The 21,113-nt window shown below is 34.3% G+C and overlaps 1 protein-coding gene across 1 annotated transcript in view; it reads right to left on the bottom strand.

The window, feature by feature from the left end:
• Positions 1 to 21,113, bottom strand: part of LOC125671002 (uncharacterized) — a 139,433-nt gene that overhangs the window by 48,316 nt on the left and 70,004 nt on the right. Inside the window, exons 6-7 of the mRNA XM_056162786.1 lie at positions 19,837 to 19,980; positions 9,301 to 9,351 (exon numbers count right to left, since the gene is read on the bottom strand). Of these exons, the coding sequence (XP_056018761.1) occupies positions 9,301 to 9,351; positions 19,837 to 19,980 (195 nt within the window). The remainder of the gene's footprint in view (positions 1 to 9,300; positions 9,352 to 19,836; positions 19,981 to 21,113) is intronic.

Genomic DNA, 21,113 nt, shown 5'->3' with positions numbered 1-21,113 from the left:
CAGTATTTTGCAATTATAAATGCTTGAATTCCCCCATCCCCAATGAAAAATGAACATGCAAGAGGGGAGGTCAATATTTCCCAGCCATAGTACTTTGAAACTAGCCCCATGAACCTTTGTGAACCTTTTGAGTGAGGTCAATATTTCCAAAACATAATATTATGAACCAACAAGAAAAAGAGTAAAAGATGTAGGAATTCAATAATTTGCAGCCATTATATCTTGAACACCCTCCTCTTAACTAAAGAACACAAATGGGAATGAAAAATAAAAATGTTAGGAGGGATCAATATCTTACAACCATAATAATTTAAACCCAAACCTCAGGGGGAAAATAAAAATGTTAGGAGGGATCAATATCTAACAACCATAATAATTTAAACCCAAACCTCAGGGGGAAAATAAAAATGTTATGAGGGATCAATATCTTACAACCCTAATAATTTAATCCCAAACCTCGGGGAAAATAAAAATGTTAGGAGGGATCAATATCTTACAACCATAATAATTTAGACCCAAACCTCAGGGGGGGAGGGGGGAATAAAAATGTTAGGAGGGATCAATATCTAACAACCATAATAATTTAAACCAAACCTCAGGGGGAAAATAAAAATGTTAGGAGGGATCAATATCTTACAATCATAACAAGAGGTACTGTGAGCAATGCTCACCAAGAATACCCCCCGCTTACCCCAATCTCCCAAAGGGTGTTGGTAATAGGTATAAACTACCTCTTTTCTGAGTGTAAAAAACAAATGACATGACAAACCTTGGGTATTCTCGTTTGTAGGGAGAAATGGATTATCTAGGAACACAGCATCTCCATGCGATGAAAAAAGCCGTTAAAGAATTTAAATGGAAACCATATTGTATTCTCGGATCGGTCACGTGACGAGCGAAAAGGCAACACGCTTTTTGTGACGCTCCGTCCTTTTGACAATCTTTCCTGGATTTAATGCCAGTTTTTTGGTCGCAAATGTTCATAGTGTATATATATTGTGCAATTTAACAATTTCTGATGATATTCTGATGACATTTGGATTTCTCCTTATTTTAATTTGGAGTTTTTTTGTGCATTTTCTTTGTGCCGATACCTTCGGTGAAAACTGCTCAGGATTTGGGAAATTCTAACATATCCATAATGACAAGTCAACATATGATAAAACCGGTTTATCTGCATAACAGTGATTTTCAGAGCAACAAGACTTCAAGAATAACAGACTTTGACTTGCTTACGGCAGTTCAGAAGAAAGTAAATGATATAAAATGTATCCAACTTGATCGCGACCTTTGGCGCATATATCTAAATTCTAGAGAAAGCAGACAAGTGTTAGTGGCAGAGGGATTTGAACTTCAACAGAGAACGATCAATGTATTTGAAAATAATCCGTTTTCTGCGGGTACCGAGAAGCCCGACGAGGATATACTCCGAGTGACAATCCGAGGAGTCCCTTTATCTGTTGATGACAAATGTGTCACTGAAATGTTAAGCAAACTAGGTGCTAAGCTCACGTCAGAAATCAAGTATGAGAAAATACGAAATCCGTCCACTAGGAAAATGACGGACATACTCAACGGAAACCGCTTCGCATACATGCATGCGACCCTTCCCTGATGGCAAATTCCTACCAAAATCAAGTTTTTGTGCTGGATTAAAGTGCTCTATATTTCATCGTGGCCAACCAAAACGAGAGAGAAATTTGCGTTGTACCAACTGTTGGGGAGACGACCATATGAGGCATCAATGCGAATACGAATCCTGCTGTAAAGTTTGTCATGAATCTGGACACAAGCCGGGGTCCGAGGATTGTAGACATCATGAAAACCGACAGAAGGATGTGATTACTTTTGGCGGAAAAGATGACCCTCTATCTAATTTTTATGAGTGTGAGATAGATATTTTTGGATTCAATCACCCTACTTCCGAACACGCATTTCAATATGCGAAGGCTATGAGGTCTGGAGACATGCTGCGAGCTACGAGCATTAGAGAAGCTGCCACCCCACTTGAGGCAAAACGGATCGGAAAACAAGTGACCACGACAGACCAGTGGGAAGACACAAAAGATGTGGTGATGCGTGAAATCATTGAAAAAAAAATCAATCAATGCAGTGAACTTAAAGAACAACTATTAAAAATCGGAAAGCAGAGCACCATTGTCGAAGCCGTGTATGATGACTATTGGGGGTCAGGCTTGGACAAAGCAGGCACTCTACACACCACACAGAGGAAATGGCCAGGGAAAAACACTCTCGGTAAAATATTCATAGACCTAATCAAGAACAGAAAGAACGGCCGTAATCTAAGCACCCAAACACCAAGTGCCCCGGCTTCTCAGCGTGGTAAAAAATCGTAACTGGATGTAAGAGTTATCTCTCTTTGTATCTGACATACTAGAAATGAAAAATTTGTCAATTCGTTCAATTAACTGCAGAGGTTTAAATACTTATGAAAAAAGGGTTAAACTATTTACATGGTTAAATGATATAAACGCTGATATAATCTTTATTCAAGAGACACATTTCATAGAAAAAAATGAACATATTTACAACTCAAGATGGCATGGAAAAAGTATTCATAGTTTTCCAGATTCTCAATATAGCAGAGGAGTATCAATACTGTTTAGAAAACAATTACCTGTTGAAATTTTAAATGTACATAGATCGAATGATGGTAGGAGACTTCTTGTTAATCTAAAATTTGAAGAAAATGTTTTCACTTTTGTTAATATTTATGCACCAAATCAGATAAAAGAAAGAAATGCTTTTTTAAAAAGAATTTCAACATGGTGTAATCAATATACAATTAACAAAGAAAATTTTGTCATAGGAGGGGATTTTAATTGTGAGTTGGACAATGAAAATAGTGCAGATAAGAGTTTATATACACTCAAACAGTTTATTAATAGTTTTGAATTAAGTGATGTATGGAGATCACTGTATAATAAAGAAGGTTTTACATGGTGCAATGGTGACAATATACCAACCTCTAGAATCGACTACATTTTCATATCTTCTAACCTATGTTTTATACCAAATAATGTAACTGTGAGGAGAGTTCCTGGCTCTCACTCAAATGGTATTAGAATGTCTGATCACATGTGTTTAAAACTTACATTAGATATATCAGGTAACATACGTGGGCCAGGGTATTGGAAATTTAATACATCTCTACTTGAAAATAAAGAATTTATAAATTCGATGAACTCATTTTTGGAAAACTTTCAAGATAGTGATGATGACTCACATACACATTGGGAAAAATTAAAAACCTTAATTAAAACATTTTGTATAAACTTTTCTAAGCGAATCAGAAAATCATATAATCTAAAAATTAAAGAAGCTGAAAATGAACTAAATGAAATTGAAATATTACACTCTAGTGAAATTGATATGAACAGAAAACGTTTCTTAGAGGAATCTTTATCAAACCTCATAAATGAGAAATCAAAGGGAGCGCAAATAAGATCAAGGGCAAATTGGGTAGAAAAGGGTGAAAAAAATACTTCATACTTTTTAAGATTGGAGAATCAAAGGCAAACATGCAATACTATTAAACAGCTAAGAAATGAAGATGATACTTTAACTACTGATAACGATGAAATATTACGCAAAATGAGTGTTTTTTTATGAAACTCTTTATAAATCTTACGATATTGAAGAAAATAAGATAGAAGAATATTTTTCCAATGTAAGTGTTGAAAATATCCTGAATGAAAATGATAGACAAATACTTGAACTATTCCCAACATTACAAGAGTTTTCAGATGCACTTTCTGCAATGAAAAATAATAAAAGCCCTGGTCTTGATGGACTACCAAGTGAGTTTTATAAAATGTTTTGGCCTAAACTTAAAAAACATTTCTTTTCTACCATTCAAAAATCTTTTGATGATAATAAATTACCACTTTCTCAGAGATTGTCAGTTTTATCCATTATATACAAAAAAGGAGATAAGAATTTGCTAGAAAATTACAGACCAATTAGTTTGACTAACACTGACTACAAAATCATCGCATTTACTTTTGCAAGACGATTACAAAAAGTAATTAATAATTTAATATCAAATGACCAGTCTGCATATATTAAAGGTAGATTTATAGGATTAAACGCAAGAATAATAGCTGATATCTTTGAATATTGTGAAAATTGTAATGAGGATGGAATATTATTATTTCTTGATTTTCAAAAAGCTTTTGATTCAGTGGAATGGAATTTTATGTTTAAAGCACTTAAATCCTTTAATTTCGGTATTAATTTCTTAAAGTGGATGAACATTTTATATACAGAGCCTTTATTCAGAATGAAAAATAATGGGTGGATATCAAAAACCTGTAAAATGTCCTGGGGCATCCGTCAGGGGTGTCCCATTTCTGCTATAATATTTTTGTTTGTTACTGAAATTCTTGCAATTCAGATTAGAAAAAGCAATAGCATCAAAGGTATTAACATGGTTAATAATGACAAAGATAATGAAATTAGAATTGTCCAACATGCAGATGACTGTACACTCCCTTTAAAAGATGAAGTCTCAATGAATAATGCTCTAGATATCATAAATAAATTTAGCTCCGTTTCGGGAATGATTCTTAACACATCCAAATCGGAAAGTATCTTAATGGGAAACCTAAAACATAATTATACGGATAATATTTGTGGAATAAATATAAATTCCTCTTGTGTAAAAACTTTAGGAATCTACATCGGTCATGATAAAACACTTTGTTATAAAAATAATATTTTGAATTGTATAAAAGACATGGAAAAACTTTTTGAGGCTTGGAAAACAAGAAACCTCACTCTTTTTGGAAAAACTTACGTGATCAACACGTTAGCTCTATCTAAGATTTTATATAGAATCTCTGTTCTCTCTTTACCATGAAATGAAGAAATAAAAACAATGAATAGACTTATATTTAAGTTCCTATGGAATAAAACAGATCGTATAAAACGAAATACTTTAATACGTAGCATTAATGAAGGAGGTATTGGTGTGATAGACGTTGAGTCAAAATTAATGTCAATAAAAGCATCTTGGGTTGAAAAATTACTAAATTCAAAGGGAAAATTAAAGTCATATGTAGAATCCTTATGTCTGAAAAATAATATTTACTTTAAATATATTCTAATTACCAATGAAACAGATTTGAAAAATTATGGCTTAATCAAAAACTTTCCAATTTTCTATCAACAAATTTTTATATGTTACAATAAATGTAAACAGAGACAAATGCATTTATCAGCTACAGAATTCTTACAACAACCAATATGGAATAATAAATTATTCACATATAAAGGTAAGACACTATATTTCCCTGATTGGATTAAAAGTAATCTGCTCTATGTCAAAGATATATGTGACTCAAGTGGTCTAAAACCTGCTAAATGGTTTCTTGATAATTTAAAATACAAAAGTAATTGGATTTGCCAATATAAGATTTTATATTCAGTCTTTAGAGAATTTATAAACAAATATGATCTTTCAATTGTTCCATTTATCACAAACTCTCCAATAATCCCTCGCTTTCAGTACGGTAACAAACTATTAGACTTAAGCAAAGGTATTTCAAAAATATTTTACAAAATTTTATGTAATAAAAAATCATGTACACCTATTTATCAGTCATTCTATGAAAAAGAATTTCATATTCAGTGTAAATCATCATGGGTAAAAATATATAGACATAAAATTGCAAATATTTTTTATAAAAAGGTTGCAGAGTTCAATTATAAACTTCTGAACAACTTGCTCAGCAATAATTTATTCTTAAGTAAATGCTGCCAAGATATAAGCAGTAAATGCAACTCATGTCCAAATGAAACAGAAAATTGTAAACATTTAATATTTGATTGTTCAAATGTCAAAGATATTTGGAATTTGATAAGTTCCTCATTAAAATTTGAAATTAGCTGGAAACATATTGTTATTGGCTTCTATCAGGAAACAAATGACAAAATATCAGTTCTTAATATTTTAATTTCTTTCATTGCTTATCGTATCTACAAATTCAAAATGTTATGTAGACTCAATAGCAAAAATGAAACACAAGAAAGAGTTAAACAACATATAAAATATGAATTGCTAACATATCATAAAGTACTTAAGAAATGTAACACTCATAACTCGAATTATATAGACATTATATTAGGAGTTTCGGATAAACTTTAATAAAATTAAATCAATGTGTGAGAAATTATCAGTATTGTAACATACTTTTAATTAATATACATATATTTCTTACTATTCATATGTCTGTATTTATTTGTAATCGATATGTTCACGTACAACATGTATTTAATTATGTAAATGTAGTTTTACGTATGATATAAATCCACCTCTACTGGGAGAAAATGGTCTCCCGGCTAGGCTGCCCTAGGGTCATCTCTGGACTCTAGTTTGTGTGTGTGTGGACCCTGAGGCACCATGAGTGGTATTATGTTTTAAGAAAATCCCTAGCTTTATTATATTTAACATTATGGCATTGTTGTAATCTACTAACTCATTGTTACATTGATCATCATACAATATGAATATTGTATAACCTATATATTTAAATGTCAACTATGACAATATTACTCTGACATGCAATGAAATTTATGTATTCAATGAATGTACATCTAAATTAGTTAATATGTACCCTGCGTGGTACTTTAGTAAAAACTTTGTTATATATTGAGGGAGCTTAGTCAGGGCCCCATCCCTGGCAGCTGCCCTATTATATTAGTTAGTTATTTTAAAATTGTTATAGAGTAGGCTCTGGGAAATAAATGAATATTATATATATAAAAAAAAAAAAAAAACCAAAAAAAAAAAAAACCTTCGGTATTCTCGTTTGTAGGGAGAAATGGATTATCTAGGAACACAGCATCTCCATGCGATGAAAAAAGCCGTTAAAGAATTTAAATGGAAACCATATTGCTACTTCGATGTCCAGTGTGCGTGACCTTTGACCTTTTGACCCCAAAATCGATAGGGAACATCTTCATCCCATGGGTAGTCCATATGTATGATATGGTGACTGTAGGTGGAAAGGATAATGCTTTAGAGCCCGGAAACCATATTGCTACTTCAATGTCCAGTGCGCTTGACCTTTGACCTTTTGACCCCAAAATCGATAGGGAACATCTTCATCCCATGGGTAGTCCATATATATAATATGGTGACGGTAGGTGGAAAGGATAATGCTTTAGAGCCCGGAAACCATTGCATCTACAGACAGACGGACAACCCGATTCCTGTATACCCCCCACAACTTGTTGCGGGGGGTATAATAATTTAAACCCAAACCTTAGGAAGGATCAATATCTAACAACCATAATAATTTAAACCAAACCTCAGGGGGAAAAATAAAAATGTTAGGAGGGATCAATATCTTACAACCATAATAATGTAAACCCAAACCTCAGGGGGGAAATAAAAAGGTGTGGGTGGGAAGAGAAATTTTGAAACCATAATAATTTGACACACATATCACTATATCAGGAAGCTTTCATGTAAATATCAGCTTTTTTGGCTCAGTGGTTCTTAAGAAGAAGATTTTTTAAAGATTTTCCCTATATATTTGTATGTAAAATTTTGATCCCCTATTGTGGCCCCATCCTAACCCTTGGGGCCATGATTTGAACAAACTTAAATCTGCACTATATCAGGAAGCTTTCATGCAAATATCAGCTTTTCTGGCTCAGTGGAATTCTTAAGAAGATTTTTTAAAGATTTTCCCTATATATTTGTATGTAAAAATTTTGATCCCCTATTGTGGCCCATCCTACCCCTTGGGGCCATGATTTGAACAAACTAAAATCTGCACTATATCAGGAAGCTTTCATGTAAATATCAGCTTTTCTGGCTCAGTGGTTCTTAAGAAGAAGATTTTTAAAAGATTTTCCCTATATATTTGTATGTAAAATTTTGATCCCCTATTGTGGCCCATCATACCCCTGGGGACCATGATTTGAACAAACTTAAATCTGCACTATGTCAGGAAGCTTTCATGTAAATATCAGCTTTTCTGGCTCAGTGGTTCTTAAGAAGAAGATTTTTTAAAGATTTTCCCTATATATTTGTATGTAAAATTTTGATTCCCTATTGTGGCCCATATGATTTGAACAAACTTAAATCTGCAATGTCAGGAAGCATTCATGTAAATATCAGCTTTTCTGACTCAGTGGTTCTTGAGAAGACAATTTTTAAAGATTTTTCCTATATATTTGTATGTAAAACTTTGATAACCTATTGTGGCCCCATCATACCACCGGGGGCCATGATTTGAACAAACTTAAATCTGCACTATGTCAGGAAGCTTTCAGGTAAATTTCAGCTCTTCTTGCCCAGTGGTTCTTAAGAAGATTTTTAAATGACCCCACCCTATTTTTTGCATTTTTGTGATTATCTCCCCTTTGAAAGGGACATGGCCTTCATTTGAACAAACTTGAAAGCCCTTCACCCAAGGATGCTTTTGGCCAAGTTTGGTTGAAATTGGCCCAATGGTTCTGGAGAAGAAATCGAAAATGTAAAAAGTTTACAGACAGACAAACAGACGGACGGACAGACAACAGAGAATCAGAATAGCTCACTTGAGCTTTCAGCTCTGGTGAGCTAAAAACTGTTGCCATCACAAACACAAGTCAGCGATTCAGTTGAAACTATAGGCCCCTGGTGATAGATTAATTATGGGTCACACCCTCATGTATATAATGCACACCCTCAAAGTTGGGTTAATTTTACTTGGAATAAATGCACGGTGCACTCCCAAAATTTTCTCAGAAAAAACATGCCCTATGTTTATTTTGCATAAAGATAATGAAATGAAACAAAAATTCCTAAACATAAATAATAAATTGAAATGAATTTCTGTCTTATATTGCATGTTGATGTATGGTTCATGCAAGTGTACTTGAATATACATAAATCCACGCCAATCTGTCGTAATTTTGTACAGTGTATTACATTGTATCTAGCTAACTATGTGCAATTAATACGATGTCTTTGATTGAATACATTTCTAAACGGCTATCCAGATCCCATGAACTTGGCTATCCATGTGCACTGAGGTGTAACTGATTAGGTACACTTGTTTGTTGTACCCTGTCAGTCCAGTTTATTTTTTTACTGAATATACTCAACTATCACTGGACTAAAGTGTCCAAGTATTCAACTAGGCTATCCGAGTAAAGTTGATATCCCTACTAAAAACATCATTCATTACTGGGTAATTATGATAGTGATAGTGTTTGTCAAGGATATTTACTGAAATTCTTACACATTTGTGCTGCCTAATTAACCAGTGTATCATTAATTACCTTGTGCCAGTGAGCTGAAAAGATGAGTTGGCTGTTAACCATGGCTAAAAGCTACAAAGAAAAGAGTAATATGTATAATCACTTACAGACATAAGTTTTTTGACATTTGGTGGTCAAATAAGCTTAACTATCATTATATACATGTGTATATGTGCATATACATGACAATGTCTTTATTCCCTATAATATTTACTTTTTGGACATTTATTCTAAGCTTGCCTGGCTTACATCAAGTTGTGTTGTTGTCTTATATGCAACTCAGGGTTTCATTTACAGAAGTGTATATTATGCTGTACTTTTCCAGCATTTCAAAGAATAGCTAGAAAATGTATGATAGGAATGTGTTCGAATGCCTACTGCGCTGTAACACAAGGCATGGCCATAGGAAGGCCTATATAAAGTATCTCTGTCATAAGTATGATAATTTTATAAGCCAGTCTCAATAAGTGCATGTAGTATAATTTTTTTTATTATGAACAAGTCCGATATTCACCCAACTTAACGGTTTTTCCTGAGCAGTTTTTAACATTAACATTAACGAGGGTTTCTTTGACATATTTAAGGAGTTATGCTACACCAGAGAAATTTGATATGGATGAAAAGTGGAGGATATGTACACCATTTCAAATTTCCTTTATTTAGTCAAAAAATGCAGTTTTAGTCAAAACCAATTTGAAAAAAAAATTCAAAACCCCTGCTGCATGGACTCGAACCTATGATCTATAGTTCAGCAGTCGACGTGCTAACCTACTGAGCTACTCAGCTAGGCGATAACGTTTTGAATGAATCGACAAATATTGTTAATATTCATCCATGTATTAAAAGATAGTCAGCCATTATGACGATGTACAGTACATCCTTAAAGGAAGTGAACATGAAAATGTGACAAAGGGTTTAAATTTGTCATTTTGATGCATATAATGAATTCTGAAAATCATTAAGATGTAGCTTTCTTTAGTAGGGAGATATTTCATAAAGATTAACTAATCTTTTCAATCCTCGGGAGCTGTCATATTGAAAAAAATATTTCCTCCCTGCTGGGTTATCTCCTAGCATCCACTAGAGGGCAGCACTGATGCTGATGTCAGTAGGACACTTTGTGTATTTTTGGCACATTGTAAGCATCAACGTTAAAATGTCATCAGCAGAATTTCAGTGAATTAAAATATGGGATATCAGTTTGAACCTGATGTTACAGAGGAAGAAATTGTTTCTCAGAATAATTCTTCTTTACCAGCTATTTATTTTAATGAGAGAGGAATTATGTACATTCAAGGGGTGTCTAAATTGTTGTCATTAGTTTGAATATTTTGTGTCAGATTACATGGATATACACATAAAGTGCAGTTCTCTAACACCCAAATTTTGACATGGTGTGTCTATTTAAGTCCTAGCTGTTATAATTGATACAGCTTACATTTATCCATGGATTTATATGTATCCAGAGAGGAAGGGTCTCAGAGGACTTGGATAACAACTTGTTAAACAATTAAGTAAGAAAAACACGAAAATGAAAAATACCTTCTGTATTCACATGTATTAAAATCTATAATTGACACATTCTAGAATTACCATTGACATGTAAGAAAATAAAAGAGGACCTACACTGTAATACAGATCCTTTGAGGGATTCTAACATGTAAGTTTGAATTAAACATGTGTTGCTATGCAATATATCATTTCAAATCTGTTTAAATAACTTTGGAACAGTTTTAGCAATTTATCACTAACTCTAAAGTATCTTAAAGGTCATAGGAGACGGTTTTTAACAATACCTTTTCTCTCCATAATTATCGACTTTGTTTCATAGACTCCTCATAAAAATGCCTTTTTAAGATTAATAACGATATTAACTCGAAGAAATTGAGGTGCAAAGGTAGTCGGAATAGAAAATCGTTACCCGATTATCATTCCTGATTTCCTGAATTTGTGACGTCATAAGAGACCACACTCAGATTTGCGAATCAAAACAAAAGCACATTCATAGACAATGTATTCGCAACTGGAGGAGTTTTTGAATGGGGAACCATAGTTTGTTATGCAAGCTAGGATATCACTTTGAACTCCTAATTAATGCAAATGCCAGCCACATCGACGATTTTTCATCGGAGGACGAACAAGAAGATCAATCACTTGAGGTCCTATTTATTCCGAATCGGTTGACTTGAAATAATACTGACTGGTTAATGATAAATGTATGATAATTTCATAGTACATTCTCTGCATGATGACAATAAGAGAAATATAGATAGCTATTACTTGCGCTATTTATAATCCCTTGCATCGGGTTTTTTTTTTTCAAGGGGGGGGGATGTCAAATTGAAGACAAGAAAGGTGGTTGACCCCCTCATCCCCCTTTGGTTTTATGTGCCAAAGTCCCACCCTGACTCGGATATATTGTATAGCCAGATCGAAATTTCCTTTGCACACATCGTGCGTGAGCACCGTATTTTGAATTTATTTTCATAGGATTTTTACAAGTATCGTGAGCTATTTTAGTTTAACAGGTGAATATAATAATATAAATGGCTTTAACATTCTTTTACAATAAGATTTGCGACATTAGGGCCTATATGAAGAATAATTTACCATCACATTAGCCGATATAAGGGCTCTCTCTTGCGTATAATGGTTGGAACTGGAAGCCAGAGGAAGAACAAATTCTTCGTCTGGACCAGTTATTGAAGGAACTGTCGAAAAATCTGAATGTCATGATTGTTTTTGTTGGCCATGCGTTTTGGACGAGTCACACAGACAACTTTAGGTAGCCAAAGAATTCTGGTGTGCGGTCCAGAAAAATTAATTCAAACGGAATAAAACTTTCTAATTTAAACAGTTTTGGAATATGTTGAGTCATCATGGGGTGTGGGACGATGATCAGTTCATGAGCTGTACATATAGCCAGAAAATCTGCACAGTACGCAGGAACTCCCGTCGGAAACTGTATGTTTGGCAGTTGATGATACATCGTCGGATATCCAGTAGGCAGACAAATGGATACAAGAAAACTTAGAAAAAAGAATAATCTGCCTAATTTATCAATAGCTAACGTTCTCATTTATACAAAATAAATTTATCGAGGTTTAAGTTTTACATGTTGATTCATTAGATTTAATTATCAATGTTTCGATTAACCTGCGCAAGAAAAATGACTCCCATGAATTTTTCAATCTTACAAAAACGTACAGGTAAGGCAAGTAACACAGATAATCCCCCGTGTATTTGGGACGGTATATACAAGCTAGCAGGGTTCCCTCGGGCTTGGGGCTTCACAAAATTAGTCCCGCCCCGCACCGACCAGTTGGTCAAAATCCTCGGCCTTTAATTAATTTTTTGTTTTAAATTTTGACCCCAATAAGGAAACCAACGTGCAAATTAGTGCTTCATTTGAAAAAAATCATCCAGCGGCCCCAACTCTTGCATGAACGCACCTGATATAAAAACTTGTAATTTCAATATCGCTTCACCATTTGCTTTGAACATTCTTTTTAAACAGAAAAGCAGGGGGGTCTGATAATGCAACTTTCAACATATAAAATTAGTAGACCTATTCATTTTCAATTTATTTACTTATATATTCAGAGGAAAAGATTCTGATTAGAAGAGCTTCATATGACTATTTCATAGTCAAATTCATTTTTAAACAAATCAGATTGTGTTTAAATACTAAATCATAAATATCTGTACTACCGTCATTATACAGTCAACGTTTTGCAGGATTTTCTCGTCTTCGCCATGCTTGCAGTTGGTCTGTAGTTGAAAATAGTTAGAACTGCATCTGGCTGAAGATTTAATTTCATAAACCCAATAGTTTTTGCCAGAGTAGAGTGTATACAATAACGAAACTGATCCACATCAACCCCCGTTTACAATCGTATTGTACAATCGCGTAAAATAAAAATGATTGTCAAACAACTTCGAGTTCTGTGTAAGTCTTGGTGTAGATTTCAAACCCAAGTCTTTCTGAACGTTGGATCATTTAGACAAAAGTATATAGAAATACCTGATTTGCTACATTACAGTTGAATGTAAGCACATTGAACATTTTGACGGCTAAAACCCGCAGTTGTTAGTATAAACAAATACATATTTGCGTCAGGCTGGTCTCTTTTGACGTCATCAAGCAAGGGAAATAAGTCATCTTACTATTTTGATACTAATCAGGCACCACAGCAACATTTGATGGTCTGTAGCGTCTGTTACCTTACGATTTTTTCTGAATGACTTATTTACATATGTTAAGTAATTAAAGATGAACACATTTTCGTGCAAAACAATTTTTTTTTGAAAATCGTCTCCTATGACCTTTAATAAGAAACCCCTTATGCCATACATGATTAAATGCCTTTGACAAATCACCATAAACCATGTACATGTAGCGATGTTTCCTTTTAGCTTCTAAAAATTACATGCTCTGTTAACTTAGGAATGGACCGGGGTAACTATTTATTTAAGGCCCACGAGATCAAGCTGCATGGACAATTTTCGTTCATTGCTAATCATATAAAATCAACAAGTGGCAGTGAGTGAGTGAGCGGCCCAGTATCATTCTAGTCCGGAGGCAGAGTTGTTCGTGGAAAATATTTTGTTCAATGCTGGTGTTGTAGCATAGAGTCCCCCCCCCCCCCCCTTAAACTTTCCCTCTGGAAAAACGGGCCCGGGATAGACATCCCCCCCCCCCCCCCCCCCCCCCGGAAAGATGGGTCTGGCATAGAATTTCCCCATAGGAAGAATTAAACCGGGCCCAATCCCTTCTCCTAGGAAAAATCGCTCCAGTATAGAATTCCCTCCTAAATGACAGTACGCTTTTCCCCCTTCTTACATTTTAGCAGTTAAATATGTATCCGTTTCCAGTTCTATTACTAGAATTCTCTTGCTTATCTAGACCCAGGGATTCTTCTTCTCATTTTTTTTTTTTAAATTTTGAGCAAGGTCTTGTGTATCACAATCATCATCTTATGTTTGTTTGTTTTTAAAAAGGAAATTTCAAGTCGTGTAATGGTATATCAAAATTCATTCATACATCTCAAGTCTTTGCTGTTATCTACCAGTATCTAACATCTGAAATCGTGAATTTGGGAAGATGTCAATGTCTTTTTAATTTAAAATTTCAAATTTAAATAAACGGTTACTTTTATTTATACAGTGCATCTAATTTACTTTTTAGATATTTTAATTGTATATCTTTTATTCGACTTTTTACGAAAATCCCTAATGATATTGACCATCATTGAAGTCTTTTGGGAAGCATATTGTATTTACTATACGCAATTCAAAGTTTTCGGGTACCGGGTATTAACCCAACTTCAACATCTCAAAAAAAATTCCTTTATTTTATGAATATCGTAATATTAATGAGCGCATATATATCTATTTCATTAAACTATAACAATTTAACAGCACATATTTGTTTCTTTTTTAAAAACTTTTTATTTTGATAACATGTACCTCTTTACAGCAATAATAACAAATTTCATTGATTAATATCTTCAATTGCATGGGTTTGCTTCATTCTATATTTATTCAAAAGAAAATATTCCGATCGATGAAATCCGGAAACAGGAGGGGGGAAATTCTATACCAGGGCGGTTTTTCCGTCTAGGGGGAAATTTTATACTGACTTTGTACATGGGGGGAAATTATGCTGCTGGGCGCTTTTTGGGGGGAGGGGGGGGGGCAGCCAAAGAAGATTCGTATAAAGTTCTTGAAATGCAAACCAAAAATAGGGGGGGGGGGGGGGGGGGGTGTAGGGTCCTCAGAAGCTAAAACTGCCTCATATTTCCCCAGGCTTTAATTAAATGAGGGTGGGGATTTATCCTTCACTACATGTCTTCACATCATAGCTTACACTCTTCTCATTCAATATACTACAATGACATATAGTGGGAAGGGAGGTGGGGGGAGGGGCAATCACCCAAAACATCTTCATTAGAATATAGAAATAACAGATATTGATCATTGTCAAAAAAGCCCCCCCCCCTTTTTTTTTCTACGTGCCTGCATTGCCAAACAATCCTTATTAAGAATTCAAGGTTAACCAGAAAAATATCTGTAATTGTGTCTGTTTTATCAATGTTATAGATGTATTCTAAAAACGAAATGCAGAACGAAATTGTGATTTTGGAGGATGTATGTATGTATTCATCTCACAATTTTACAGTGTAAGCGTTTGTGTTCACTTCAGTGATGTAGTGTTTACACATATCTACATGTACAAACCCATCATGTATAGTAATAGAGGCAACCACTGAATTATGGATGGTAAATTTCAGTTAGTCCGCATGCATGCATGTAAGAATTACATGTAATTCATACCCAAATACTCGTAGCATGCTATATTCAATATTTTATTTTTCTAAATTATCAGAAATTGTATATAGAAATAATATCTCGGTGTTACGGCGGGTGACGTGCTAGTTAATAGCGCATACATATGTACCAAATTACATAATTCTAACTATTCCTTTTGATTGTAATCATTTTAGATTAATTTACAATTATTTCATGACAAATTACTGAAAATCACAAGATGAACGAAAACATTTTGAAGAGTTCATTATGGACTTTTCTTTTAAAATATTGTGATAATATATTCCTGTTGGTTTAAAACAGAAAAGTTATGAAGATCAAGGAGGAAATATAATTTACCTAAGTATAATGTCTCGGGGGAAAATATCTAATTCGTTTTATGCTGCGTTCGCTTCAACTGTCATACCCCTGTCATATCAATTATATATTTTTTTCCATCAAAACTTCTTATAACGTAAATTAGATTATATCGATGTTATGACGCTGCGTTTTTAACATCATTTTGACGTTACCAAAATTGACACCAATAGCGTGCGCGACGCCATAACAAAATCTCCCACCTTTTCAATTCTTCATTTGAAATGCTTTAATTGACTCGAATTTAAATGAATGGCTTCTACAAATGCAGAGTAATGAACGTGGTGTAATGAACAAAGTAACATTTAGGTTTAAGAATATCTGACAGTATAGGAATGGTATAAAGAAAAGCCATGATCTCAGTTCAGTTCAGAGAACTGGTCACTCTTGGATTTCGGGTTATAAGGTTTGGTGAATTGACATTTCAATGAAATATGATTAAGGTAGGTAAATACTATTAGAATTTCTGTCAATCAAAATTTTTTTTCATTTAAATAACTTTAACAACTCATAAACTAACTAAAAAAAACCCATATTAGACATACCTTTGCAGGTTTATTTTTATACTATGTGCTACAGAGCACATATACCCCCAAATGCAAAAGCAAAATTTTAACACAAGAATGCATGATCTCATGTTTTATTAAAAATATGCACCAAAGCACATTATATTAAGCTATAATATATAAAGACCAATAGCTATTCATTTACTGAGAGAATTTTTAAAGATATTCAATTGAAAACATACACAATTGCTGTTTAATCTGCGCACATCCTTCAGAAAAAAATCACAAAATATCGCAATTTTGAAAAATTCTCAAAATCTAAATTGTTTACATGCCAGGTTTTCTTTAGAAATATTTAGAATTATATCTAAGGTTAACAATAAAACATATTTTACCATAGTTGACCAGAGATATTTTGCAAAATGGTCTCTTGAATACGTAAACCCCCATTTTAAATTTAAATTTTACAATTATTCTTTGCACACTTTGAAAACAGTAAATTGTACCAGCAAATAGTCTTAAAATCAAGATTAACAGAATATGACAATATATATATATATATATGTAAGACATACTGAAAATTTTGTCCTACCAGACAATTAGAACACAGGGGGGGGGGGGGGGGGGACCCCACCCCTTCCTTTTTCTCACAATTTTTTTTGGTGTGTGTGTTGTTCTTTTTTTGTTTGGCTATCAATCATATCATACATAAAAATACCTACATGCTATCTCATACTTATAGAAAAAATAAATATAGTGTAACATATGTGTAGATTCTAGCAACTACAGCTCATGTACAAATAATTTTGTTTCTTGAAAATACTTGTGAAGAAGAGTTCAAATATTCAACAACTTTACTGAAAATGTTCTGAGGATTTATAATTCTTGGTTTCTTTGAACCAAACACAAACTCACTAAAAACAGTTTGAATTCCACTGTGACGCCTATGTATGATTTTTAACTTGTTCAGGCTTAGATTCCAAGCTATGGGCCTTTTAGAGATCAGTGTAGATATTACATTGCTTTGTACGATTGGAGCTAGTGAGGACTTGACACTATAATAAATCATGGTAAATATATCTAAGATTCACATTTGAATGCAAAATCTGACTCGTACAGTTCTCGTCAACTACAAACATCAGACAAAGAAGTTATAACTGGAACTTTCTAGTCGGTGTTTAAAATTTAAAACCGGATACGTAAAAGCACGGACTTTCCTTAAGATTTCACATTAATTAGACAAATGTTTAAACAAGATGTACTTGGGCATGACGTGACAGTACCAAGAAGAGATACTGTGAGCAATGCTTACTAAGAATACCCCCCGCTTACCCCAATCTCCCAAAGGGTGTTGTTAATAGGTGTAAATTACCTCTTTCCTGAGTGTAAAAATATGGTATGCCTTTGTAGAAGAAAATTGAAGATATAGTCCAAACACAAATCCATGGCATAAACCTATAATTTTGACCTTGAGATCAAACGTCAAGGTCATAAAGAGGTCATGAATGTACATGACACAGTCTCATGGTGATACACCCATGTCTTATGGTATGACTATGTCAAAACCCTATAATAAATTTTGACCTTGAAGTCAAAGTTCAAGGTCATATAGAGGTCATTAAGGTACCCGCCACATCGTCTCATGGTGATACACTCATGTGTCAAATATGGTATGCCTATGTCAAAGAACAAAGAAGTCATGGCCCTGACACGAATCCATTGTTAAAACCTTTAATTTTGCCCTTGAGGTCAAGGTAATATGGAGGTCATGAAGGCACATGACACATCGTCTCATGGTGATACACTCATGTGTCAAATAGGGTATGCCTATGTCAAAGAACAAAGAAGTCATGGCCCTGACACGAATCCATTGTTAAAACCTTTAATTTTGCCCTTGAAGTCAAGGTCATATGGAGGTCATGAAGGCACATGACACATCGTCTCATGGTGATACACTCATGTGTCAAATATGGTATGCCTATGTCAAAGAACAAAGAAGTTATGGCCCGGACACGAATCCATTGTAAAAAACCTTTAATTTTGACCTTGAGGTCAAGGGTCAAGGTCATATAGAGGTCATGAAGATACTCAACACATCGTCTCATGGTGATCCACCTGTGTGCCTAATATGGTATGTCTAAGTCAAAGAACAAAGAAGATATGGCCCGGACACAAATCTGCACAGACAGACAGACGGACAGACAGACAGAGTGATTCCTATATACCTAGCTGCAATAATGTAGCCCTATCCAATTTTTTTAAATTCTGACGTTTTCGGGATAGGGCTACAATTCCATAGGATCTCCGTAATGGTGCAAAATAATTTTATGAATAACCGATAATAAACTGTGTATTAGTCCCAAATGTTGTTTACACCAAAAGGAGTACCAACTTTGTGCTCGGGCATGTCTAATAAAGGTGTTTTTCATTAAATACAATGTACAGCATGCAAAATTCTTCGTCTGCTCCGCCATGCTTGTTATCGCGAGATCTCGTAGGTGGATCTAATGAAAAACCTAAGCATTGACAATCAGCGCGAAAATGTAATTACTCGAGCCACTTCGACAAAGAAAGGAAAATCATATTGTTGCAGAAAGAATTTACACTCTGCTGTTCGGTTTTTAACTTGATATTAAATTCAAACCTTTTCAATACCGACGAAATAGCTTTCGCCTCCATACGTTTCCATCGATGTAAATACTACCTTATATGGCATATGCAAATAACTTGACAATCGGAAGTTTATACTTCAGTACATCAAACATGGCGCACAAATATGAATCGAGAAATTGGAATTTATCGAAATTGTTGCAAACGGTAGAATAGAGCCTCACAAATCTTAAGTTGCAGGTTGTAAATTTATATATTGACTAAGAAACATAGAATATCATTTTATTTACGTAAAGAAAGTCAGGAAATGTTTAGAATGAGCGCAAATGTTGCGGGACTGAATCACTCCCGCATTTGCACCATTACGGAGATCCTAAGGAGTTGTAGCCCTCTCTAAAAAAAAAAAAAAAAAAAAAAAAATCAGAGAGGGCTACATTATTGCAGCTATATATACCCCCCTGAACTTCGTTCGGGGGGTATAATTACAGAAAAGGAAACAAGCCACAACGAAATATTTTCATCACGATTCAACCAAATACTTAATTCTAAGTTTGTTTGCCACAATTGTTTGCCACAAACTTGCCAGAACTGTTTGCAACAAATTCACCAAAACTGTTTGCCACAAAACTCATTTGCAGCAAACTTTGTCAGAGCTTTGAATCAAACTTGTGGCAAATTTACCACAACTGTTTGCCGTTCTCTGTATTTCAGTAAGGGATGGTAAAAGAAATTTTACATATTTTGTAATACTTACAGGGTAGATTGGAGCTTTGAATTGCAGGGGTAGCAGACTCTCGTGATTAAGAATAACTTGGACTGGGGATATCAGTGACTGCTTGTACTGTTTAAACAGCTGTTCCTTCTCATGGTACATAGTGTGTTGTATCCGAGTGTCAATCTATAAACACAAAAAAATCATGGACTGTACTTCAGAAATAACTGGAAAAAAAACATTACTTTGTGTAATAATTCATAAGCTACTGGCAGTGGATAATTATGTTCCTCAAACAAAGTTTGGGAACATATTGTTTTTACTCTGTTTCTTATTATTATGTCTCTGAACACATATTGTTTTTGCTCCATTTCTTATTATTATGTCTCCGAACACATAGTGTCGGAGACATATTGTTTTTGCTCCGTTTCTTATTATTATCTTCCCCTAACAAAGTTTGGGAACATATTGTTTTTACTCTGTTTCTTATTATTATTATGCTCCCCAACGAAGTTTGGGAACATATTGGTTTTACTCTGTTTCTTATTATTAAGGTCTTCCGTTTCAGACAGAAGACCTTATAGTGATTCTACTGTTTATTATTATATCTCCGAACAAAAAGTGTCGGAGACGTATTGTTTTAAATGCTCCGTTTCTTATTATTATGTCTCCGAACACAAAGTGTCGGAGACATATTGTTTTTGCTCCGTTTCTTATTATGTCTCCGAACACAAAGTGTCGGAGACATATTGTTTTTGCTCCGTTTCTTATTATGTCTCCGAACACAAAGTGTCAGAGACATATTGTTTTTGCTCCGTTTCTTATTATGTCTCTGAACACATAGTGTCGGAGACATATTGTTTTTGCTCTGTTTCTTATTAAGATCTTCCGTCTCCTGCGGAAGACCTTACTATTATTGTTCGCGTTCTTCTTCTTCATTATTATTATTATTATTTTCCTTGGTAGTACACGCGTTTTTCTCAGCCATTTCTCGATCGATTTTCACGAAATTTTCAGGAAAGATGTCTTTTGGTGACGAGACTTTGCTTGCAAAATTTCGTGCTTGACGTCACTTCCGGTCAGGAGTTATCTCTCTTTTAGTGACTTTTTGAAGGGCCTTGTTGTCCACACATCTCCTCCGTTAGTTTTGAAGCTAGAGTCTTGAAATTTCTACACAAGATAGAGTAAACATTTTAGAAGATTTGTGGGGGATTCGATTTTACCGGAGGTGATTTGCCTAAACGCTCGCCTGGACCTGAAAAAATGGATGACAAAATTTTTCGCCAATTTCGGCGATTTTTGACCTTTGATCTCCAATA

This window comes from Ostrea edulis, chromosome 4 (assembly GCF_947568905.1).
Source record: "Ostrea edulis chromosome 4, xbOstEdul1.1, whole genome shotgun sequence".
In the NCBI taxonomy this organism is placed as follows: Eukaryota; Metazoa; Mollusca; class Bivalvia; order Ostreida; family Ostreidae; genus Ostrea; species Ostrea edulis.
Note: the sequence above shows the minus strand (reverse complement) of the source record. Positions and strands in the feature narration are given on the sequence as shown.